Raw genomic sequence first — 27,885 nt, forward strand, 5'->3', positions numbered from 1 at the left:
TTTTAAAATTCAACTTACATATCTTTGCTTCTGACTGTCTCAATTGTGAGTTTCGGTGGTACATCTCATTGTAACCACTTTCCTAATCGTTTTTGTACTTGATTCTTGTTCGCAGTTTCATACTAAGTCTGACATCAGCCATCACCCCTGAAAACGGACAAAAATTGCGGCAACTAAAAACATTCCATTCTGCAGTATCGCAATGAAATTAAAATTTGCATTTATGTCAGTTTTGAGCTGGATGATCTATATGAAGTTTAAAAGTCTCAGGACCTTCAGTAAAAAGGGAATTTCTCAAAAAATTTGCTTCTAAAGTCATTACAGATTAGACATAATTTTATTTAAAAATATACTTTAATTGTCGTTACACATTGCTTTTTAGGTATATAACAACTTTTTAAGGAAAAGAAATCCTGGCTCATTATACATGTAAAATGAAAGCAAATGCTTTCCACTATTTTAGCTGTTTTAAAGATTCCAAAGATTCTTCTTTCTCCACTAAGAAATTTGGTTCAACTTTAGAAAATTTAAAATCATTTCATATATGATTTTAAAAACCTTTGATTTTTTCCCATGTTTTTATACTATGAGTTTAAAAAAATCTTTTGCATAATTTTTTCATTAAAAATTGAAATAAATCCTTTTTTTACCCCTTTTATTTTTCCAGTTTCTTTTGATGAATTATAACTTAAAGAAATTGGACGTAGAAAATTATGTCCCTTCATTTTAACCTAAATAAGAGTATACTTAAATATTTTAAAGATTTTTCAGACATTTCAATCCCATTTATAAGAGAAAGCTCTTTGCAGGCATTGAAAGAAACTCTGTGAAATCTACTCTAAAAATAACAGCACTTTAGCCGGGAATCCCGAATATCGGGAAAGCATTTCTGATAGCTGGAAATGGAAATTGCGGAAAATGTAACATATTTCTCGAGAAAGATAAAATATTTTCCTTTTTTCAATTCCAAATGAATATAGCCAATATTCAAAGCTTTTTATTATCAAATTATTTTCAATTGGTTCGATTTACCATTTTTGACATATTTTGCTGATAAGAAATGATTAACTTCTTGAATTTAAAAGTGCACATATTAAGGTATTTCTTTATTTCATTTATTAGTTTATTTATTTATTCATTCATTCATTTGTTTATTTAAATTGTAACAACTTGCTACCTAGAAGCATAGGATTTCTTTCTTAGAGTACTTGATCCAGGCAAAAAGTTATTGTTAGCAAGTACTTAAATGTGCATTTTTAACTAACTTTATAGAGTAATTCCTCTAGAATAAAACTTTAATTTTTTTCTTTTACATTTAGTTCATTACATTTACTTCATTACATTTTCTTTTACATTTTTTCTTTACAGATTTTGTATTTATTACTTTAAAATGTCGTCTATTGATTCCAAAAAATCTTAGAAAAGAGGAAATTCTTAACTCCTAAGAAAATATGAGCAAGTATTTACAGAAAATCTATTTTCCACAATAAACCATATTTCTTTTAGCTTTTAAAGGTTAGTCGCTATCATTATATATCTATACATAAATCCATTTTCACTATCAAGCAAATGTATAATCCAGCGATCAACTTAGATCTAGTTTCTTTGTTGCAGTGAACTTTGTGAACGGTATTTATGTCACATAAAAGCGTTTTGATTATTATTGCTGTACTAAACCACAAATTTATAGAGCCATTAAGAAAAAACAAATACATTGAGAACTTGTCGGAAAAGCCCTAAAATATACCCATTGAATGTACATTTAAAACATTTCGAACAATAAACGTAAGCGATTGCCCATGCATCTGTTGCTACTTCCGCAAAATTGACATGTTTTTTTCTGCACGCGGTTGTTGACGTGTGTAATCACCAGAGGGTTTACTTTGAATTTTTAGGTCATGGTGATGACCTAAAAATTCAAAGTGCCAAAAAAACGCAAAACCACACCTTTAAAACTCAACAAAAATGACCTCAAAATGAAAAAAAAAAGCCCTTAAATTTACGCAACGATGTCTTGCTGTTCTTGTTTTGCATTATTACTTGTTTCTTTATTTATGTTTTTACAATTATCTTTTTAATTGCAAATTTTAATTTATATTTATAAGTATAATGAAAAAATCTGTACTCGAGTATGATCTTTTGAATCACAAAAGTAATAATTAAAATTATAAAGTAATTCATAAATAATATAAATACCGTAAATTATGAAAGAAATTATAAAATTGCCATTTTCAATATTAGACAGCATCAGAATAGCATTCTATTACTAAGAATTTTTACCACTTTCTTGATCTGCCACAATTGGGTTGATATTTCAACCGAATGCTTTATTTTTTTGATATTTTTAGCAAAATTAGTAAACAAAAAAAGTATTTTTCTCTTTTCGATGGTGAGTAGCACAGAATAGGTTCCATTTGTGGCACTAACTTTACATTAAAATATGAGGTTTGTGGTAAAACTCCTTTTGCCAGAAATGCATAGAAGATTTGGCAATTTCCTGCTTTTTAAACGATTTTGGTAAACTTCATCAAAGGTTGACACATATGCTGCACTTTTAGATATTTGGTGAGGTACAAACTATCCCTTAATTGCTTATAACTTTTTAAATTTAAAAAGCTATTTTAAAACCTTGTGCAGCTTGATCTAAATTACGATTTAACTGATCAAAACTCAACAAAGGAATTACAGAAGGGGTGGGTAGAGAACATTTCTGTTTTTTCATGTTCCTAGTTTTAGGAAATAAAAGTTTTTTCGAGATGAATTTCTGCATTTTAGAGCTATTACTGGTATTACAGTTTTACTGCAGTGAAAGCATATTTTGCTTCATGCCCATTTGCAGCTTCCCAGCTAGTTTAGTTGCGTTTCTCACAGGAGGCGTAGGTCTTTTAAAGCAGAGTGTAGATTCTAAAATTGTTTACAGTACTATGTTTATTTCAGTTTTGTTTGAAGAAAACCATTTTATGATTCGAGGTTCGCTGATATTGGTTGATAACCGAATTCAACAGGTCTTTGTTACTTGTCATTGCTGTGGTTGCATTGTGAATTCTCTGGATGGCCATATTATTTGCCTGTTTAGATCCCTTTGCGTTCCCTGGTCATTTCTTCAGGCGGGCAAATTAGTTTATGCTACGAAAAGTGCGAGACGTCTTAAGGCTTCTTTTGATAAATTTCCAGGCAGGCTAAAGTGGAAGAAAAGAGTTATGGAGGCAGCTGTGAGCCATCTAGACTACGCAATACGCCCTAGCTTTCTTTCTGAAACTCCTGAGGATGCAGTCCAGTTGAAACAGTTGCACAAGTATCAGACACATGTACAGTAGTACATGTTTTGATCAATACTTCAAATTTTTAGTATTTACGCTTTCTCTTTCCCTTGTAACATGAAATAGATGACTTAGAATTGTAACATGAGTAGGTTTTCGCATCCCATCAGCTTCGCTTTTATTGGACAAGAAAGTCCTTTGGTCCAGAAGTTTTTCTATCCGTGGGAAGGTAAAGCACACTATTTGCAGAAATAAGTTTTTGAGATATTTCAAGTAACCCGTTTTGGACTCCATTCTAACAATAGGGAATGGTTAAAATTCAATGTATTTTCGTAACTAATTTGCAGCGGAAACCACAAAAGTAAACTTGTACAATAGATGAGAAGAATTCAAAAAAAAAAAAAAAAAAAAAAAAAGAAAAAAAAAAAGAAAAAAAGAAAAATGTGCAGGGGATACTGCGTTTTACGTTTCCACGCCAGTACTAGTACCACTATTATTTCTTATGTAGTTTTTCATTGCATTAACTCTTAATTTGCTCGTTTGGATTGTAAAGGTATTTGCAAGTTTCGCTGATAAAAACAATGTTAAAGCACCTTTATTTTACAAAACTTTCATTTTTTTGTAAATTTTCATTGATTTCATGATGATTTTCTTGGTTTTCATTGATCTCATTCTCTTGGAAAATTTTGAATTTTTTGTTAATGCCCTGAGAAGTTGTTATATTATCTTTTTTTGATCACTATAGCGTATGGGTTGAGCACATATGTGCATCATATGCACCACAGTATCATATCCTCCATAGATCCTTCGGTGAATTAATAAGAACACCGGAGGCCTAATAATATCAAGTATGACCTTATTGGGTTCAGTCTCTTATTTAGGGGTATTAAATTACCAGAAAAATGATGAAACACAGCTACATTTTTCTTTTTAGATTGATCAGCTGCATAAATAGAGCTGTTTATTAAAAAAAAAGTTGCTGATTGGTCTATATACTAAAAAACAACAGTGAACCACGAATAAACAAAATTTACTAAAAAAAGATCAGGCAACCTCACACAAGACTTTTTTTGTAGTAGTAGTCACTATAAGTTAACCTGTTGATAGCAAACTTCTTGTCGATAACCCTTTTTTGTCACCAGTTGCGTTTTCGGATGACAAAATCTAGCTCTAGAAAATTTTTGCTATCCTACATATAAAAATAGGGGGAGGGGGGAGTGTTTGGCGCACTACTCTTCTTATGAAAAAGCGGCGTCATTATACTTATACGTGCGTACCTTTGGCAGTACAGAAAATACTTGAACGCCTTTCAACTTCGCGGTAACCACAAGGACAGCGAGACTTTTCCTCCTGGGGCTGAGGGTTTGGTCAAAACAGTCCATATATGGATAAAAACTGTCATACTAGAATTGGTAATATGTGCAAAGTCAACTTTTGGGGGGATTAAACTTCGGAACCTCCCTCGTGGCGCACCTGGGAAATGTTTCTTTCATAGACACTGTTATCAGTTTTAGAGAACTAGCAACATCTACATGCCTCAAGCTAATATTGTACCAATGGGGGAAAATCTTGATAAGTTTGGGGAAATAAAGAATAGAAAAGGATACTTATAAATCTAAACATTACATTTAATTCAAGACTTTATTTAACTCTGTACGTAAAAGTTCTGCGTACATTTTTTTCCATTATAAATAGGAAATACTACTTTTTTTTAGAAGAATACCTGTTTTTTTCCCATGATAGTTACATATCAATGCAAATGTTTCTGAAAAAAAAAGGAAAATTTTAAATGCACATTTCACGAAAGGACCTGCAGCGAATAACTATACATTCTTGAACACGAAAAACTCCTGAATATAGTCAGCTGATTTATTGAAGGCTTTTGGCGTCCGTAATTACTTCGTTTCATCATCATTTTACTTAAATACAAAAAAAAAGTCGAAGTTTTTAACCAAGCGATTTTTTACTGCTATTTTTAATTCACAGATTGAATAAAATATTTCATTGACCTATGAAAACCAAAGATAAAGTGCAATTAAATATTTAAAGGGTTAAATTTGTATTATACAGAAAACTATGCAGTATTTGGTTCAACTTGACTTGACGTTTTTACAAATTTAAATCGTTTTTTGAAAGTAAAATCGATGCAATTCTTCCCAAAAAAGTGTGTCCATTATTGTAAACGATAATTTAAGATCCAGTATAAATATACAAAAAAAAAAGTTCTGACTTCGGAAACTCAAGATGATAACTTTTAAATTCAATTTCTCCTTATGGAATGAAATTTGCATTTTTATTTCACTTGCTTAGGGTGCATGAATTTAATAATATATTCATTTATGTGTATGCTTTAGCATTCATCCAAAGTTTACTTTCAATCTACTCTATAAAATATTCTAATTTACATTCAATATTCTATAAAAAAAAATCATGTTTTAAATCTTAGAGACATGAACTTTTTCGTCACTACAGTTAAGATTTGCATTTAAATCATCCATTTAAAAAAAAACAAGTCCTTTAACATTTTCTCCAAAATCTCGGGCATAACATAAGTAATCCTATATCTTAAGCGGAAAGTATATGCAATATTTGATTTCATATTAAACGTCTTCTCTTCTAAAGCTTTTTTCTCTGATATTTCTGTCTTGTATTATACATGAAATGTAAGGCAGATATAAATGCCATGAAACAAAAAACCTTGCAATGAATGTTTCATGGGTTGAGCATCTGCTCAGATTTTTGCCCCCCGGGGAAAACTAGAGATTTAAGATTTAAAAGGAAAGTGAAAGGAAAGAAAAGAGAAAAAAAATCTAGATTCAAAGAAATGTTAGTACATTGTCCATATTTGAAAAGTATTTGACAAAAAAATGTTCAAGAAATGATAAAAAGACCATTGAAAAATTTCAAGCACTTGGATGAGAGAGGATTCAATGAGCAGAAACGAACTGGTAACCTGGCATTAAATTTCTTTACCAAAAAAATTTTGAGAAGTATTTTATTTCTTTCTTTCGACCAAAACCGTCTAGCGAAACTGTCTGAAACATCCCAAAGGACACCACACAGGACCACGCCCGCTTCCTTGAAAGCGAAGATTGAAAAAATACTACATTGCTGTAGATACCATGTTTGGCCACCATGATATTTTCTCAATGTCCACTTGCTGATTTCGGGGTTATCCAATGAAAGCAATTTTAAGAAAGTTTATGGAAAAAAATTTCGTTGTCTTTTAATCACTGTTAATTACATAAAAATGCCATTTTTTGTGCACAATATGTATTGCTTACCCTCATTGTTAAGGTTTTACTTCCAAAAAATAATGAATGATTTTATGAAATACGCAGTTGCTTAGATGCATTTTTTTTTAAATAGTATGAAATTATCATTTTCTTTGTTTTTAATATTACTAGTAGTGTTAATTAGTAAGTTTAATTTTAGGAGTATTTTGTTAAAAAGCTAATTCATACCATGAAAATAAATATTTAGCAATGAATATTCTTTTTGTCTGTAACGTTGGTAATTTTTTGTTTGCTGTTGTTTTGGTCATTAATAGACAAGATATGGGCAGTTGAGAAATAGTCATTTTTACCAAATTTCTACCATCTTGTGTTTTACACAGCTGTTAAAAATTCAATAAAATAGAAAGAAAGGGTTCAAGTTCAACAAATTTAATAACAATTTAAAGTTATTTATGTAACAAACATAAACCGATGGTTTAAATAAAGTTAAAGGGACTTTTCATTGTAGTTTTAAAAAGAAAGTGAAAAAAAAAGTTCAAAATTTAGTCAAACTTAATGGACTGTAAAAAATGAATCATCATTTTTTTTTCTTCTAAACCTTGGTAGCAACACTAATTAATATTCACAATTCAAGTACCAAACAAATCACGAAGGCAATATATTTCTTAACAGCTAAAAAGATTTTTTAACCTAGAATATCAATGAATAAAATCTTTTGCTGATTTAATATACTAGTAAAAAGGTTTCTAAAAAAATGTCATTTCTTATATCATTATCTTAATTTTAAGTAGTAAAATGTATTACTGTACATTTATAGAAATTGTTTTATAAATTGTATTATTTAAAACTTGCTCTGGGAACTGATATTGCGTACATGAAAATAATTGTTTGAGTGAAAAAACTGATGAGTGCTGTGATGAATAAAATGACCATAAAAATTTTTATACACCATCATGGTACAAAGTATGACTGACAAAAACCTCTGTATGTGGGTTTAATACTGTACTCACTAACATTAAAAAAAATCTGATCCTTAAACCAACAGAAGAACACCGAAAATAACTCTATTGAACTTTTACTAAAATGCCATTATTTTTTCCAAATATTTAAACAAGATAGTACATATTTCATTGATCCTTTTTTTAAAAATAATTAGGCATTGCAGCTATTAATAGCTATTTTATGTGTACATTGGCATTTGTCTTCGCATTCGTGATCATGTTTAAAATCATTCTTTTATTTGCATTCTCTTCTTTAAAAGAAAAAAAAACTCATAAAAAGTTCTAAACAAATTGTGTCTCGTAAACATAATTAATAAAAATTAAATTAAATAATTAAAAAATTAGTTTAAATAATTTTTGTCCGCATTTTAACAAATTAGCAAATTATATTAATTGAATGGTTTTGCTCTTAATATACACTACGATTTTAGCGGAAAATCTTGCTCAAAACACTTTTTTGGTTTTTAAACTAAAAAATCCCACAGCTTTCAGTGAACAGTAGTATAAATTTGGACTCGCTGATGCTTTTCTTCGGTCGACTAAGACAGCGTGCTTTACAGAATGAGAACAACTAATGTATGTTTTAACTGTTCGACTATTTCTACTTTTCTTTTAATAATATAACATGTAAATTATTGTTTATAATTAGCTTTCAACTTTTTATCAATTTTTAACATTTTATTTAAATCCGTCATACATTGTGAAGAGTTTTCCCCCACGTTTTACGCAATAAACAATTAAAAATATTAATTTAATACTGTTTTAATATTGAATTAATTTCAACAGTTCTCACTTGAAGAAGAAAAGAACAAGGATGCAGTTGTTAAGATTTGTTGTAGATGATATAACTTTTTAAAATGTATTTTTGAGTCTGTAAAATGTTTTAAATCTTAAAATATGAGATAATGAAATAAGAGAAGAGCGAATTAGAAACTATTTCGCTACTATATTCTAGCAACTAGGAGAGTTGCATAGCTTCATATTCTAGATTTAAAAAAAGGGTTTAGGTGTAAAGAAATATTAGCGTCCTGAAATTATTATAAACTTAAAGGTTTCTACCAAGTTTAAATAACTAAATAAATAATATTTTTAAAAACCCATTAAATTTTAAAGAAAATAATGTATATTTCACTATAAACTCCAGATGTATGTTTGTCATATACATAATTTTAAATTGGTACCAGAATTGTTGAATTTTATCCATTGTTTCACAAGTTATTGAAATGTTTTAGACGTAGTGCTACGTCAAAGATGGCTGCAATTTAGTTCAAATGTGTTTTTCCTTCGGTTTATATTTTGGCTAGTAATGGAAAAAATATTTTACAAATTGATACTTTTAAATTCACCACCGTAGTTTTTAGTTGATTTTTTTTTTTTTTTTTTTTTGAAGCCTGTTGTCGTGGATAAATACGCGTCTTATACGTATTTCGCCCCATCTATAAGTAGTCTTCATTCACATTGATACAATGAATCACAATGATATACTGAACATAAAGTTTTTTCCTCATTTATAGAAGCATTTTTTTCATTCGAATCTTTCTTTAGATTATTCCAAAATCAAATCGAGTTAAAGAAAAAGTTTAAATAATATTTTTGAACCTCTAGAATACCAATGGTGATGTAAATAATTTGAAGTAGATATTTATTTTTTTAATGCTTAAGTAAATTAATCATACTATTGCTTCTTGCACATTGCACAAAATCACCGTATTTAATGTAACTAAAAAAGTCAGATTTCTTGAAAGAATGAGCAATGAACGAATTTATTATCAATATTTAATAATAATATTTTTTTATCAATTTTTTTACATAATTCAAGTGCATGCTCTGTTCTGATCTTTGAAGAATCTATCCTGCAAGAAACTATGGAAGTTAGGATATTGTTCCAAAACCAATACTACTTCATGTTTAACAGGGAATAACATCACGCCATCTTTAGGTAAACACATTAACTCACTCTGATTTTAGACGACGCTGCTACAGCTAAGGCCTCCTTTTATTTGGGTGCACCTTTTAGAATATATTTTCTAACATTATTGTTTCAGCTTTGTACAACATAAGTAACTTATAGATGGTAAACAAAAATCCTTAGATACACTAATTAGATACACTAAAATAATTAGATGCAGTGTTAAAAATTCAGGAAAATTTTTAAGTAGGGGAAAGTGGGGTAAAACTGGGATCCTAAAGTTTGCCGGCTTCCAGATTTCACAGTTTTTAGCATAAAGGAACAAAATTTCGCAAAAGTATTTACTACTTATCTGTTAATGCAACCACAGTTTCAAAACCATAAATGTTTTTGTAACTTTTATTAATTTTTTGGTTAAAAAAAAGTCATTTTACCCGGTTTTGCCCCACTAGTGTGGTAAAACCAGATAGACATGTTATTGCTTTGGAAAAATAAAAATAATTAAAAGTTTCAACAAAATTCTAGTTTTATTTAGTAACATATGTTGTCATAACATACAACTTTTGTCTTAATTATTGTCATAACATACTGGAATAAGTATAAAAGGACACAAATTGATGAGTTGACAGTAAATTTAATTGTCTTTACCATTAATTTCTTGCTGTAATATCAGTCCTAGTAACACCAGTCATAAGTAAAATAGTTATCTTCCTCTTCGGCCCAAGAGCAGCTTTCGTGGGCCCAAAGACGACATTGGAAGCATTGGATCCATCCCTCACCACCCTTGGAGTTCGAATAAAGCTCATTGCAATAAATGCAGGCAGTATTGTCATCCTCTTCACTGGACTCATCCCTCATTTGCTCCTTCTGTTTTTCTTTTTTCTGGCGCTTTTTTTTCTGTCTGTTCCTTTTTGGCATCTTTATAATGTTGTCTTTTCTTTGATCCGTTAATCTTTCTTTCAGGATTTTTTTTTCTTCCGTCCATCTTTGGTCTCCTTTCCATCATTTTTCTTTTTATTTTCTTCTAATGCTGCCTGAAGATGAAGCTTGTACGGAGACCGTCAAAATGACAGTTTTTCCTTTTCTCTAGTCCTCCTTCGGCTGCCTCTTTCTCTCAGTGTATGGGGGTAGCACCCGATTTTGCCCCTCAGTTAGTATCCGGTTTTGGCCTGCACGTACAGCTTTCAAAAAAATGCCGTCATATGACTATACAGAACGCTACAGACAGTTACTTAGAATGATAATGAAGGTAATTAAATGTTGTACAAAAGATCTACATACCTCTACTGTTGCAGAAACAGGAACGTAGTATAATCGGTCTAGTTTTGTTCAAAAATTTTGAGCAAAAACCACTAAAACAGAATTTTCTTCACAGAAACGAAATAAGTCAGTCTATTGCGTTCTAATTTAATGACCGCTGCTTTTTCATCAAGGTGGAAGGTAGTTCTTCTCTTGTCCACACGATTGCAGCGCTTACAGCGGCTAGAAGGGGGTACCCGGTTTGCTTCCAACTTCCCGGTTTTACCCCACTTCCCCCTATATATTATTGCAAAATGGAATGTTTGCAGTATATTTTTTTAAACAGTATATTGTACGGGAAAAGTAAGGGATTGCAGAGCCAATTTTTACACCAAGTAACTTATGGTGAGATGCATATATATGTATCTATCATCCCTCATCTGTCGCATCCTATTTGGTATAGGGGATAGCGAAGCGGTCTGCGAATCCCTCCGGACCTAGCTGCGTGCATCTTTTTGCTCAGCGTAACTAGCATCAGCGCTCTCTTAGTTCTACCCTAAAACTTTACAGTAAAACAGTGTTTTACGATAAAAAAAAGTACTCGCATACATAAATGCCAGGACTTTTTACCGTAAAATCTTATGAAATATTTTAACAGTGTACTTTCATGAGCTTATCTTGCACACAAAGAATTGGTTTTCTCTTAAAGAAAAATCGGGACTTTATCTCTCAGTTTTATAACAGTTGCAATTTTGCTCTGACCTCCATATGGAAAGCTAAACGTCAGAAAAGCGCCACAATCAATGCAACATTCTGGACTGAATTCCTATCCTTTTTTTTTTTTTAAACACGCTTTTATTAGCTTCACTTGTATGTTTATTAGTAACTCTCCTTTGGACTAAGAGCTCGTGGCTTGCTACTGTTAGTACATTCCACCACTTTATGAGCGTTCATGGCCGAGCGGTTTAAGGCGCGGGTCTTCGCTGACGTCCACATCCGGGAATCATTGGGCGTGCGTTCTAATCCCGTCTACACCGATATTAAATTTATGATCTTGCAACTCAATTTTCGCCCACTTTTTGTGATCAGATTCTTTTTTAAATTTGGAATGCAACCTCAGATCCGATGACAATGCAATATTCTACAATCAAATTAATTTATTAGCGATAAATTATTAGTTTATTCTAATTAACACGCTTTTATTAGCTTAACTTGTATGTTTGTGGGTCTAACTTCCCTTTGGACAAATAGCCAGTGGCTTATTAGAATTACTTACAACGTACAAATCAGAGCTGCGGAGTGTAACAATGTTTGCACATGAATTTACCAGAAAGCATTCAAAATATCTGATGCAAATAATGCAAAAGAATACTAAGATACATTCCATTATAAAAATCGAACACACGCACAAAGATTTCATTTAAGAGTTACAAGTGCTAGCAATACTTACTATCTAAATCTTATTTGAAAAAAAGAAAAAAAACAGTAATAAGGACTTTATTTTTTCAGAAATAAAAAATACAAACAATTAATTTTTGATTATTTGAGTACAAAAACTAGAATCGTAAATCCACAATCTTGGAGGTGTCCATCCCTCTAAGAGTCCCCCCCCCCGCCCCGAATTAGAATCATCCAAAAAAGACCGCTTTAAAATACCCTCTCCCCTAAAACTGTCTATAGCGTAGTCTATGTAACACCCCCCCCCCCTTGTTAATCATTAATGATAATTCGTACAAAATAAAATAATAGTTTAAAAAAATATAAAAAAAAAACACGCTTTAGTAGCTAATTGAGCTAAAAAGTTAAAAATAATCTTTGGATGACAAGTATATAAAGTTATGTACCAAACACTTAATTTTACCGTAATAGAAAAAAAAACATGGACGACTTCTTATCAGTTGTCTTAAATTTCTTTCACTTGTTCTCCATGCAAAAATATAAATAGGCAACCCCCCACGCTTTTTTTTATTACAGTAAAATTAAGTGTTTGGTCAATTACTTTACATACTTGTCATCCAAAGAAGATTTAAACTTTTTAGTTCATTTTGCTACTAAAGCGTGTTTTTTTAGATTTTTAAACTATTTATTTTTTTTAAAAGAATGACAGTGCTTAATGAAGGAAAGCTTTCTCAGCGGTCGTCTACTGTTATTCAGACAGATATGCTTCAGTGTTTTGAATTAACTCAGTACTAAGATTTCCAATCCCGCAAAATTTAGTCCCGCAGGATTTCGGGATTGAAACGAGGCAATCCTGCGGGATCCTGGGATCCCGCGTTATCGACTAAATTTTTTAGAAAATTTAATTTTAGTGGCAAATAGAAAAAGTTGTGTTTTTTAGAAATGACTGATTTTGTTTTTTTGCTCGAATTAAGAGTTTTTTCAAATTCCGTACACAATCTATAGAGTACTGAAAAATCACGTATCAATTAGCTGCTATCGTTTGGTACGCAAAAGTATGCCCTTCGCTTCTCATGGTCCAGGAAGGGATTTTTGTGCAAAAAATAATGCGATTGATAAAAACGAGTGCTATGGCTCCACTGCTGTTGGTTTTAGAGTTTAAATAATTGTGGCTCCCGATCACAAGCAAAAGATCCCCGTAAACTTTATGACCTTCTAAAGTAGATTTTTTTTCTTATGGGAGTCAGGCTGAGCTTTTTCTGAAGAACTGCAAATTTCGGACAAAAACGTTGTCGATTTGCTTTGTGTATTGCTGTATCCATTTTAATTTTCATTGAGAATACCCAGCCTTGTTGCTTTATTAACGTCGGTCATTTTATCAGTGAATTTGATACATTACAGCAGGAGTGAACGCTGATTGGTTTTACCAAGTCACTATCTCAGTAAAAGTTTTTGGATAACTTTGCTAATTTTACATCTCACTTAAAGTAGATATTCAAAAACTTGAGCCGATATAACACCCTGCCAGTCGTTTCATCCAGTTTTCTGTCTCCTCTTTCAGAGTCGCAACCAATATTGCAGATTAGTCAGCTAATTCATCCAACATAAATTTCAAAGTACCAATTTGAAATTTATATCAGCTTCACGGAAACAAAGATATCGGTTATGCTCTTTATACAGGTTAGAGAGCATATATAATGTTAAAATTTTCATTGCTTTCTTCTTCGGAGGAAAAAAAAGTGCACTTTTATTAAGTTAAAGGTTTCAAGTGTTTTCCTTAAGCTTCCGAAATTGCTGAACTTATGAACACTGAAACTTCAAATGAGAATACCTATTCATTCTCAGAAAAATATGCTCCACTTTTATTGTTTTCTTGAATGTGAAGTCTACCGTTCATCATATGAGGCACAAAGTTTTCTTCCTCTTCTTACAGCTATACAGAAAAGTGATTAAAACTTCAGAGGATACTTGTAAAAATATTCGTTTTATGGACTTCAAAAATTGGGAAACGTTTGCATTGGAATTTTTTTGTGGGATTGGAAATCCCGCTAAATATTGTGCGGGATCCCGCGGGATTCGGGATCGCGATTGCGGGATTGGAAACCCTACTCAGTACCAGTCGAAAGTGCCTATTGTTTAGAATTTCACGTTCTAAATACTGTGATCTTAAAGGACATTTTAGAACAACGGCAAACTCTACAAGCGTAAGTGTAAGTGATATTTTCGAAAAAAGAAAACCATACTACACTGGTGGACAATTGCTAAGGACGGATCACAATGGGCTATGTAGCACGCAAAAAAGTAAGTGTATTTCGATGCCAAGTGAAATAAACTAATGCCAGAACACTAGAACATGACATTGACGATAATTTATTGTACTCTGAAATCCAGTAGGCGTTGAAAAATGTTCAAAGGAAAAAACTGTCATTTTGTGCTGAATATGTAAAAGTGAAAAAAAATATAATTACCGTCCCCAGATGTTCCGGCGTTAGGAGTCAATATGGGATATGGCCACCATGGAGAGCAATGCGACCTTCCACACGTCGTTTGCTGCTTTGCACAACAATATCCAGCTACTGTTGAGGTAATTTATCCTATACCTCTGTCAGTCACAAATGAGGGTGCCCTTGTTTATTAGAGGGTGTCGACCACCAAGATTGCTCCCCAAAGCATTCCAAACATTTTCAATGGAAATTAGATCTAGAGAATGTGATGGTCATCCGTTGGGTTGAAAATTCTCGCTCTCTAGACACTTCTGGACGACGGTTGTTTAATGAAGTGTTGCAAAATCATCCATGAAAACGAATTTATTTTGCTAGCACTATGTACCAATCTTCTGCTGACGTCGTACTGAGTACAGAACCTCCTTCGTGATATTTGCTACACATTCCATTTGATTGAAACGATTTCCAAAACTTCGAAACAACCCCGCGGCTAACGTCAAACACCGTGGTAACAACTGATATTTTTTGCCCTTCTTTCAATCTTGTCAACAGCACGGCCACCCGCAAAATCATCTAAAGGATGTCCAGAAGACATACCGAAAAATTAAAGTTCGTCAATTGATTCCTTCCCGTCAAACTCGGCCTTTGAACAACAATGGTCGTCACGCACCAAATATTTTTTTTTTCGCTTATCTGCTCTATCACGTCACGAACAACGTCGAAAATCTAAAATTTGCATATGCACAACATGTCTTAACCGTATCTCACACTAATGCTGATTTCCATATTTCCTTGCTTTGTGTTTTGAGGTTCCTAACGCTGCTATTGCCATCCATCCTTAGCAATTGTACACCAGGGTATAAGTAAACGTTTTGCATGCTCCTATGAACCATACATAACACAACTGATAAATTTTAGCTAATTTAAAGAACCTGATAAAACATTATGTTTAAAGAAAGATATGCAGCTTTTTTATATTTAGCATTTAGTAGTCAAGAACTAAATAACATATTAGTAATGCTCAAGCTCATTTAAACAATCTGTAGCAAATTGTGTTGATGTCCTTTGCGCGTTTGTCTGTTATTCTTAAGGACACTTATTCTCCATGCAAAGAAACAAAACATCCATAAGTATTTTTTAAGCGTAATTACACAATAGAACATGCAATTTTACTTGTTTTTTGATATACTAATCATTTTTGTCGTTAAATCAAAAAAATCTCAAACTTTAGCTGTTGAAGTTTAAACTATGTAATTTTAGTTTTCTTATTTTTACTTCGAAGCTACAAACAAAATCTATACTGTAGATTACTTAATAGGTACACATCGAAAAGACTTTTTTTGGATTGCTGAGAAACCAATTTTCAGTTCAATTTGAAACCAAAAATGGCGACAAAATAATCTGCCACTTGAAGCAGTATGTAAGAAGTGTGGAGGACCAAGAATCCATTTGAAAAAGCATCCCACCGCTTTTTCCTTTCTTTCTCCAACCTGCGAATACATATCTCAGCATTCCATAAGGCAACATTTTTCATTTTGGGACACTATTTTTTCTCCAGTTATTTCCACGTTTTCTTTTATTATTTTTTTTCAAGGGCGGATTCACAAATTGAGTTTCCCATGGTAGAGATATTTATGTAAAACGCAAATATATTCCGAAAAATCAATTCATGTGTCAAAGCATCGTTTTTTTTTTCTTGTGGGCTTTTTCCCCTTTTTCCAATAATACGTTCCTGAAATGTCAACACACAACAAAGTTCTGCTGAAGCACTAATATATGAGGCATCTTTTATCAGATCTCTAAAGAGAAAAAGAAGTCTATTCTACTAAGTTCTGACAAACTATCATGTTTGTGTTACACTGTTTTAACTTGTGTGCTTTTTCGTCTTCGAAGTTTTTCATGTCTTGAACTCTTCTGAGAATAAAAGGCTGCTTTTTCGCAAAAACATCAGTGTTTTCAAATAAAATATTCGGGAATGTTAATATATTATTCATTTTTGAATGTACAATAAACTAAGGGCCATTTGATTTGATATGGATTTTAGCTAGGACTTGAAGATAAATATAATCCATAACATACATAACAATATCGACTACGCATACATTTCAATAAGTATACAGTTATTATCTGCTAAGAGCGCAAACGATTTCAATAGAGTCAATAATTCAAGTCAGAATGAATGATTCAATGAACTTCTCGTTTTCTTTTTTTTTCCCGTCTTAACATATCGTATGGTGATATGTAGTAAACTTTGGCTGAAGAATAAAGTTCATCATTGAATTATTTTTTTGCTTTAAGATTTTAAAGAAATTGATTTCAAAATTGGTTGTTAAAAAGAAATTTGAATGTTATATCATTTTTGCTTCAACTGCACTCTGCTCCATAGAAATATGGGCAATGTATAAGACGCCTTTAACTGACTAAAATTTCAATTAATTATCCTACTATATACTTGGCAGGATTTTGTAAAGGATTCATGTATTTTTTATAATTTAAAGACATCTTTTGCTTATCCGTGACAAGTGGCATGTACAGAAGGTCTTTTGTATGTTATTGAAACGGGGAATGCAAAAAAAAAAAAAAAAACTCCGAAACATGAAGATATGTTGTATACTCAATTGAAAAGAGCGCTTTGTGTGAGCTGGGGATGATACCTTTCACGATCCCTTAGGGATTATTACTGTTATCGTAATTGGTACATTTTGTACCTATTTCAAACTCGACTGTCACCTCTCTTCTTTTCGGGGTCCTTGGATTTGTCTTTCGGTGCTCTTCCTGTTAAGTTAAGTATATACACTCTAAAAACAACAATTTCAAAAATGACGAAAAAGTACTCAAATTGAAAATATCGCAGAGTCAAAATGGCTCCGACTATGTGGCATTCAAATACTCAAATCAAAATGTGCTCATTCTCGAGTATGTAATAATTTCAAATTTCAGTATTAACTGAGTTATGTACTCATCTTTGAGTATGAACATAAGTAAGCACACTATTTGAAAACATGGGCACTCCTATTTGAAACAAAAGGTTTCAAGAAAATTTGAAATCATGAATGTGCTCCATTTTGGAAACTTCATTTTTCTCAGTGTAGTGGGGGATATCTCTTCTTATACTAGACTTGCCTGGCTCTTCTGATTAAAAAATTCAAACATTAATGTTAAATAGCTTCTCATCAGTGAGCAAAAAAAAAAAGTTTTGATTAAAATATTTTGTTTGCTATTATTAAGTATCAGTAGACTGTCTTCTAAAAATGCACATAATTGGTTCCATAGTTTCTATTCACACTTCAAAACTCTCGCAAGACGTTAATTTGCGTTGAAAATCTTTAGTAAATAACAGGGTAGAGCTTCTTATGAGCAACAATCACTAGTATTTTATTTTACTCATTATTACCGATGCTGTGATAACGTGCATTAGTTTGTTAACTATGCACACCGCCTTGTCTAAGCCGCATGCCTTGTCCAGTGGTCGGATAAGTCTGGCTGCTATGAAGAGGTCCCGGGTTCGAATTAAGGCTCGGACATGGATGTACCATCCCTCTTCTGTTCTTGTCCTTTCTTTGTGTGAATTTTTTGTTGTGTTGCGAATGGTTGCCAACCCTACAAACATGTCCTCATGGCATGTGTGTACTGTGGAAGTCGGACTTCACGCCAAATTACGGTACAGTTGCAAAAGTGAAGCAGCGCACCCGAAATTGCCGGAATACCTGGCAAACAGCAGCAGTTATGCTCACTGATCGATAAAGCGCTTTATCGATAAGCGGGGTTTTTAGTTTGAATAAGAAGTCTTGATCTAGTCAAAGTACAAATGTTTTTTTTTTTTTTTATTTTTTTTATTTTTTATTAAAAAAAATTATTCCGCGTTATACAGTTTCATATCCTTTGCGATGAACTTCCTTTGCGCATTAGAAGTATATCTGGTCGAGTGCGTGGTGCTTTTATGAATGACTTTTAATGGATCTTTGGTAACATTTTTAACCAAACCATGTTTTCCTTCACTTTAAAAAGCTTTACTGCTTTCAAAGGAATGATCCTAAAATTTAAGCTCCGAAGAACTAAATACAGTCAACTCCCCATTATCGGCGATCGGATTATTCACGGGTCTTTTCACAATTTTTCATAAACAATTTTATGGGTCATCATTTTTTTTTAAACTTGTGTTATTGTCTGTTTTTAGGTTTTACATAGTTGTGTATATTTTTTTACATTAAATATTATTGGATGCAGTGTAGCAATGTTTTTAGTTATAATTTAAATGCATGTATGTGAGTGTTATTCATATTGTTTTGCTATTGTATACATTAGTATCGTTTTTACCTATTATTTAAATTATCCACAATTTTACTGTACCTTAAGTTCTAAACTTGGCTAAAGTTTTAAATGTCAATTATAAGATTCATTGTTACTTAAATAGCAACTTTAAACGTATTTCATTTCTCAGTCGGTTTTATTTTTTAATTACACAAGATAATTTCAATAACATATAGCAATTTTTAGCGCGCATAATATGCATTGTTACCGCAAAGCAAAATAACATTAAAAAAAAAATCGTCTATCTACTTTTACGGGGAAAAAATACAATTATTTGAAAAGTACCAAGATTTGTAGTCTTTTTGAAATTACTTCCGAATGCACCAAAAACGCAGCAGAATTGGTTTTACAAGTAGACATCAAATTACGCAATGCATTAAATAGAAAGTCATATTGTAACCCTTCACTTTTTTTTCCACATACCCATCAATTAGTACGTAAAGACTCTTATCTAAACTTTAAATTTTACTGATGAAACATATCTGAGTATGGATTTAGAGTTTATTAATGGTAGCTTTTGAAATATTCATGAAAATCACATTTTGCATGAACGTCAAAGATTTTAGGGAACTTTTCGTTACTTTGTAAGGTACTAATTATCTTCCTCCTATTCATCATTCACAATCTTGATTCTTTGAAATATACCTTCAGCTGCAGAAGATTGCTTTTCATTTATCAATACGGCCATACATTTTTCATTCCTTAATACTTCATAACTACTAATTTTTTGCGAAGAATATTAAAAAAAAAAAAAAAAAAACTCATACAATATTTACTTCCATCAAAGTAGGATTTTTATTTTTAAAGTTGAAATTAAAGTTTCACTTCATATGGATGATTTAAAACGGAAATTGTGGGTAATTTATCAGTTATTTTCATTTCTTTTAAAATCAGACAGGCAGCAGTGAAATAAGTGGCACGATCTTTGCCGACTCTTTTGGAAAAAATATAGCAGTTACAGTTGCATTTATAAAATACCGCTAAAGGATTTTTTTTTCTCCAGTTGTAGCCGGTTAAGTGGCTGCCTGTAACCTGTTAAATCTCTAGGTTTTTGTCAAAAAGTTATTTTCGTGATACTTTATTCTAATTAGTTGTTTTAGTTTATTAATTAGTTATTCATACTAGTTTATTTATGAATTTTTGAGCGATTTTTTACAATTTTAACTAATAGTTATATTCTACAAATAGTTCTACAAGTATGTTGAGAATATAAAACAAAAGTAGAGACCATAAAAATATTTTTAGTAAAATTTTCAGCATATTTACCACATTGATATTCTAAGCGCTAACTAATTAAATATTTCTTTTATAATTAACCGTTTGGTATCTGCCCTGGCAAACAGTATAGAAGCAAAATCTTCAAAGTTCCATTAAAATGAGATGAACATATTTTGAGTTTTCAGTTTTGAAATCAGCAACTTGTACGTGAAAACTCATTTCGAGAAAAATGTACTTTGATTTATATTCCCACATTTTTAACATATATTCTGCATGTATAAAAGCCAACATATCTGATTTTAATTACGATTAAGACAATTGCCTGTTTTAAAAATTTAAAAAACTGTTTAGTTTCGTTTTCTTTTAAATTTTTTGCTAAAGTCGGACATTTTGTCATAAATAGCCATTTCTATGCATTTGATTACCTTAAAAGCTCAAATGAGGCAGTGAGAAGCAAAGGTATGTTAAGTGGACATTTTCAAGTTTTTAGCAAAACGCGTTTAAGAGTCTTTTTTTTTTTAAGCTGGACAGTTTTTTTTTTTACTGATTTGTTTGTCCTTGAGTTGGGGTCAAAGTTTAAGGTCGTGAAAAAAAAAAAGCTAAATATATGATTGCTTTGCTTCAAAAGCAATGAGTGAACCAAGCCAATTCTTTTAAGTGTGGATACTACTTGATACTAGGTACAGGCTATCATAAATATTTTAGTTGCTCATTCATGATTTCGACGGCAACGGTCAATTGAAACTGCTACTTTTTTTTTACTTTTTTGCTTTGTTTAGGCCTGGATATCTGCTAAAGCTGTGAGTAACCTTCGAAAATAAGTATATGATTAACCAATCACCACAGTATAGTACTAAGAAAAATATAAAATAGCTTTCTTCTCTTGGCTTTAGTAGTTAAACGATCTCAAAGTCGATGAGTTTTTAAAAATGGCCAAGTTTAGAGGTTAATAACTTTGTTCGCGACGGGTCAACAACTTTGGGACACAGCTGTAGTTATAGTTCGAGTGGTGTAGTTTAAGGTCCAGGTTAGAAATCCATGGCAACTAGTTAATTTTTATTACGTGGCCTCAAAGTTGATAATTTGAAACAAAAATAGTAAAAGTTTTAGGTCAATTACTCTAAAACGCGTCCGTCAATAACTTTGAGCAAGAGCTGTAATACGTGGTGTAGTTTTAGACTTATGTCAGAAAACAAAGAGATCGAATCATCTTACTTAATTAAACGATCTCAAAAATGATGATTTCAGTATAAAAAAGCGTTTTTTCAAGAGATTATATCCGTGCTACTCAAAATCGTATGAGCTCAAGCTCACATAAATACTAGAACGAATCAGCAGCCAAGTGTACTTTAAGCTCCCGAAATTTCATGCTTCCAGTGTAATAAAATGTTCTGCAACCTTGACCATAACATGGCATTTCTTCTCACAAAGCTGATCGGCCGTTTAGAGCACTATATTTTGGAAATCCTAGATCCTCAGGATTCGGATCTCGGAAGCTGAAAATCAGCATCAGGTTAGTTTCAAAAACATCTCTGAGCCTCTATAAAATTTCATTCCATTAGGGGATGATCGAGCAGGGACAGTTTGAAAAATCCGGTCAGTTGACGTAGAATCACTCTGAAATAAACATTATTCACATTTCTCCCGCATCTTTTGTCATTGTCTAACAAACCTATGTCCTTTTTTTTTTAGTTTATATTTATATTTTTACTTTTGAGCCTCATTTAATAAATGTGTTTATTTATAAAAGTTTATCACTAAGAAGTGTATATGCAAATTCTACTGTATTTTCCCCATAAATCCCACATTAACTTTTTTTTTTAAATATGGTGTAATAAAATCTTTTTCCACAGAAAAAAATTAATACAGCGATCTTTAAATAATTTCACACGGTTAATATTTCTCCCTAGCCAACGTGCATTGGGCAAATATCACATCCTTGCTGCATGAATGCTCGTAATGAAAATCAGAGTCAGTGTTAAGTATTTAAAAAACATAAATTTACATACGTCGACAATAAAAATAAAATAATTGTTTACCTAAGACTGAAAATATGTACTTTAAATATTTAACATAGACTTGTATTTTCGTTGATTAAACCGAAAAAGCTATATTTTTTGGGATAATGAGTGTAAACAATGTTAAGTTTATTTTACCATAAAACTCACATTAACTTTAAAAACAATTTCGCACGGTTAATATTTTTCCCTAGCTAACCTACCTTGGGCAAATATCACATCCTTGCTGCATGAACGCTCCTAATGAAAACCAGAGGCTGTTGTACAACGAAAAGTCATTGGAAACTGAAGGACCAATGAATGAGTCTTCATATCGCCATTCGTGTGGGGAGAAGCGACTCACCAAAAACAGGACAACAGAGACTCCCACGTAAGCGAAGATGATGCACATCCAGATTTCTTTGGACAGAGGATTCATGAAGGAAAAGACACCCGGTTTCTTTTTCATGGGCTTCTTTATCATGATGCTGATTCCCAGAGACATGAAGGGCTTCGTGAAGTCTATGACCCGCTCTCGTGCAGATGTTATCGTTAAAGGTGCAATAGCCATATCAGCATCCTGCAAGAAATAATGATCTTTTATTATTTATTTATTTATTAAAATTTTGCACACTACAGAGAAAATCTAATTACAGTGGCAAATAACATAAAAATGGCAATTAAAACAAATGATGCATTAAAAACATATAGACTTAAAATTATAGAATGACATGTTGGAAATATCTAAATCACGACAATGAATGTTAAAAAGTTTGTAAAATTTTAAAAAGACAAAAATTATCAACATAGTTTAATCTGTCAAAATATTTTTTAAACATGAACGACTCTTAAGAGTCCTATTAGGGACATCAAATTGAATCGAAGTAACTCTATCAGAGCAGTCAATTAAATTATTTAGTACCCTATAGAAAAAAAGAAGATACAAAAGTTCACGGCGTGATTTACGACTGGGAACATTATAAATATTAAACAAATCAGAGTAAGAATAAGTCAAAAAATCGTGAAAATCAGTTCTGTTACACAAGTAATAAATAAATTTGGATTGAATCTGCTCTATGATAAATAATATGATGCAAATGTCAATCTGTCAAATGTGTAATTAACTGTTATTGAAAAATATAGAGAAAATAACCTAGTTTAGTTATTTTAACTTTGTTATTTTCTACTTATTAACTGTTTTTAAATTATAAATACAAACCTTTATTTAAGATTACTTTCGATTTTACTAACAGCTTACTAGGTCGGAAAAATGATACAATGTTATTTGATTTTATGAAGTATGAATTTTGAGAACATTTTCTGTGAGTCTGAAATCAAGCGCAAACTGTATTTTACTACCACATTTACTTAGCCAATAAAACGTTGTAAAATAGTACAATATAAAGAAAAATGGTTTCCAAGTAATGGACATTGCAAAATGATCATATTCGCTCGGCATTGCTGGTTAGTTCTGTTCCATCACTGACTTAAGGTAAAAAATAACAGTAAACAAGAATTATATTGCTCTGCGTCTTTCCACTGATTTTGGTAATTGATTTTTGCAAGATGGGCAACATAGTTTTTGCTAATGTTGCCTTTGGTCAAAATCCAGCAATAATACTTGTTAATTAACCTCATCCTTCTTACAAGGCGTGTTTTCAGAGGAAATGCACTGAGTCAGCTTGGAGCCGCAAATGGAAATAAAAGATTGCACTCGTTTACATTGCAACCAGGAGTTCAGCAATACCACTTTTCAGATATCCCACTTTCCACCTGGTAAGGAGTAGGTGGAAAGTTCCTAATGCAATGAGGCGGTGCGTCCCTGCATGGAGATTTTTTTCTTATCTAGGTTAAAAAATGGTCTGCAATGAGCTGGCTTTTTGGTCAATATCAACTGCTCACAGATACACGAGCAAACGCACGTGCACAGATTCACGTATACATATCAATAACGCAAAAGCTAAACGCTTTAAATGTGTGAGGAAACAATGAATACCTTTTTTACTGTAAAGGTAGAACATTTTGTAATATTTTAATACACTCCATCGAAGCCTTGAAACCTATGTTTAGTAACGTTTTTTAATGCTCTGAGCTCTTTTCTTCGTTGAATAGTTGCTTCAACCAAATTTTAGTACAGATTATTCCTCAGGTGCTTTAGTTATTGTGCGTTTTCTGTACTTAAAAAAGAATTAAACAAAAAAAAAAAAATACTGAATACATATATTTTTCTTGTATATTTTCCCCAATGGAGTCTTTAATACATTTTAGCAAAAGTCCTGGTGTAGCACCTAGTCAATTTTTCACATCCCCAAAAGACTCATTTACTTCCATCTTCAAATATACTATCCTTGTAATTAATTATCTAAAGCCAATTCAGACCTTACTACTCTCGTGAATCACACACAAATATGAATTTGTCCTCTAGCTTGAATGGCTCTGAATTAACTAATACAGTTTAGGTTCATTCCACAAACGGCAATGATTAATGAGCTGCGTTGGACACATTGAGCTTCTGAAGATTTATGCAAATTCGTGGGAAAGAGAAACCATCCTTCCTTCCCTGGTCTTTAGCATAATTGTATATTTATGTGACTGTTTACTCAACATCAAGTCACTCTGTATGAGAAACTTAGTTGATATTAGTGAAAGGTAACACAAAGGACTCGAAAATTATTTCTATTCTTATTTTTGCAGACAATTTTTGTTTCATATAATGTGATAAATTCAAAGAAAATAGTTAATGGAAAAGAGAACAAGCATTTAATAATTCATAGAAAAATGCAGTTAAGTGTGAACAGATCTAAATTAATTTTCGCGAAAAGTTATTAGTTTTTTTTTTCTTTTTTTAAAAAAAGCCATACCTTTCTAATGTTATGTTCCGACACCGAGAAATCGTAGAGAATTGTTTTAGTGATTATGTTTTTTTAATAAAATAGTAGGTTGGTGTTTTTTTTATTATTTTTGGAAAGGATATTCGTGCATTGCGTGCTGTTGTTTTTTCCCCTAATAGCAGACTAGAAAAACCGTTATTTTTCTCTATTAGAAAAATAGAGCAAAATTCATCTTTTTTATTCAAACCTTTTTTTAATGCCATGAAGTTTTTAACTTTAACTTATAGTGTTAAACTCATAACTAAACTTTGAACCAAGGTACCACCCGATTTGTTTAGTAATGAAAAATGAAATAAAATACATAGCATAGTTGGGAAACTTTGACGCGTAGGTTATTTGCCTTCGCGTCCCTGTAACCGAGATATACTATGATTAAAATTTGCCGAAATTTTGCCAAAAATCGCCGAAGACTTGGCTGAAAATTGATAACACCACGTGACTTCACCGTCTGCATATGGAACGACATTCATCTGAAAAGCGTGTGAAAGCTGCCTTCTCATTCCGCTAAAAACATAAAAATAAAAAACGCGAAAAAAACAAGTGTAACTCCAACATTTTCCTCTTGTTAGTACTGAATCAAAAACGTATTTCTTTAAATATCTCGAAAATTCATTTCTGCAGATACAGCCATTTACCACGGAAGTGCAGCTCCTTTGGTGTATATTACTAATATCGGTGGTTAAGCCGCATGTACTAGTTGATAAATATGTTTGAAAACTTGATTTCAGAAATTCTTGAAAATTACAAACTCTGTTTTCTTGGGAATGGTACAACAAGCGTTCAACCTTTGCGTCCACAAACATGTTTTCCTATGCTCATTCGATTACTACGGTTTTTTTTTTCATTAGTACTCTATTCTGTGGTTTCCTGGTTAACATATATCATTAAGATCGTGAATGATATTTTCTTAAAAGCAGAGTTTTAACCAAAATTTTTCTCCTGATTGATTTTGCTTTTAGTATTGCAACCGCAACAGTCTTGTACATCGTATTGAGATGGATTTTGCTAATATGTACATTTTTTTTTCAGTTAAAAACTCAAACCAATATACATTCATTCATAACTTGAATCACTTGTTCGATTTTCAAAAAAAACTGGATGCCTTAAAGTAGCTTTTTTTTTGCAACGCTTCTCATTTTCATTTTTGAGACGCACTAAAAATTTGGCAAAGAGAGCCCAAAAACATAAATTAGGGTGCAAAATTCTTTGAAACATTATTTTCTAAGAATTAGAAACTAAAGCTTCTTTGCTCTTAGAAGCAAAAGGTCAGACTTAATGCAAAACATTTACTTTTTACGCTTTTATTTTATTAATTGACGATTAATTATGCAGGAGTTATCACGGTGCGGATTTTTCATCAGTTAGAAAATTGCTACATCAAATGATATTTAATAGCAATTCCTTAGTAATTTCTTTTTTTTTTTCCTAATTACAAGATCCCGTGATAATACAGCCAGTTTTGCTCCTCTGTAGTAGTATATAAAAAAAAAACTATTTAATCAAGAGGCTTCAGACTACAGTTTTATTTTTATATGTTCAGAATCATTTTCGTATTTAATATATGTATTGAGATTTATTTTTTTAGTAATCGCTCTTTTCATGCATCTCTGAATCACTATAAAAATCCGCGCTCATTCACATGAGTAAAATAAGCAAAAAGAAAAATGAAAAGTGCAGTGTAAATGAATGTATTGGATTTTATTTCATTCGAAAACCTTTTAACTCTTTCAAGTAGAAATGTAAATTAACATCAATTATAATTATAAAACAATATTTCTGCCATTTTAACGTCATCTGAAAAATCTAGGAATTAGTAAATGTTTTTTTTAGGGTATTAAGAAATAAACTGCGGCTAAACTCCGCCCACCCCCCCCCCTTTTCTTTCTAACCCTCAAAAAACAAAAAAAATCACATAAAGTGAGTTTATCTGTAAAGAGCACAATTGCAATCTTTAATTACAATTGTACAAATTTAAATTTTATTTTAAAAACTCTAAATAAAAATTATCTCAATGCTAAACAATAATTATAAAGCCAAATCCTGCTCCACGAAAAGATATGATGTACTCCGAAATGAAGCGTAAACAAATCGCATAAGTAGTAGTGACAAGCAGCAGTACAGTACTGAAAGAACAGCGATAGGAATTCTCCCTACCCAGGGGAGAACGTTGAGCCGGCACCGTACATTCGAAAATCTGCTGAGTCGAGGCTACAAACGTCAAACTCGTTGACAAACGGGAGGAGCAGATAGGAGCACTCCCCAGGAGTAAGTGTCGTGTGACCCTTACAGATAATTACCCCTGATGAGTCTAGAGATGTGATGGTAAAGTGGCGAAGAAGATAAGACCATTTGCATATCCATTACACGTCTTGTGCTCGCAACTAGTCTCCAGAGAAAAGCCTTGGCAAAGTAAGAAAAGCTATTTCTCCAATCTTTCAACTATGTTTGCAATTCTTGCTCCAGTGGATCTTCGAGAACTTGGGATAGTGTTTTCGTATGTTTTGATTTTGCTAAGAGCTTCAGCGCCTTAGTTTGAGCTCATGGTTTTTCAGTCGGTCTCCGGGGGGTTTTAAAGTATTTATGTCATGTGTGCCGATGCTTCGAATAAGAGGATGAAATGAGATAAATGAAAATAAAAAAAAGTATTTTCTTTTCATTTTTTTTGTAAATAGATTAGAGATGCTAGAGAAATAAAAGTGTTTTAAGTGTTAAATTAAAGTGGGAATCAAGACGACCAGACCACTCTTCAAAATTAAAAAAAATAATCCACCGAAGTTCCAACTTTTACCTCTTCTTTCTTTGAGAGTAGTAAATTTCCTTAATTCAATTTTAATTAAAACTTAGAGAATGACGAAATATTTTTCTCAACAAAGACAAATAAGTACATAAATTAAGAAGCATGTTTTAATTCCAAAGTTTGAAAAAAACTGTCGCATTATTATCGATGTCATCGATTTGAGAGGAAATACAAGCGTCTCTCG

At 31.9% G+C, this 27,885-nt stretch overlaps 1 protein-coding gene across 1 annotated transcript in view; it reads right to left on the reverse strand.

The window, feature by feature from the left end:
• Window positions 1-27,885, reverse strand: part of LOC129231734 (glutamate receptor 1-like) — a 376,261-nt gene that overhangs the window by 39,513 nt on the left and 308,863 nt on the right. Inside the window, exon 8 of the mRNA XM_054866095.1 lies at window positions 22,238-22,593. Within this exon, the coding sequence (XP_054722070.1) occupies window positions 22,238-22,593 (356 nt within the window). The remainder of the gene's footprint in view (window positions 1-22,237; window positions 22,594-27,885) is intronic.

This window comes from Uloborus diversus, chromosome 10 (assembly GCF_026930045.1).
Source record: "Uloborus diversus isolate 005 chromosome 10, Udiv.v.3.1, whole genome shotgun sequence".
NCBI classification, from domain to species: Eukaryota; Metazoa; Arthropoda; class Arachnida; order Araneae; family Uloboridae; genus Uloborus; species Uloborus diversus.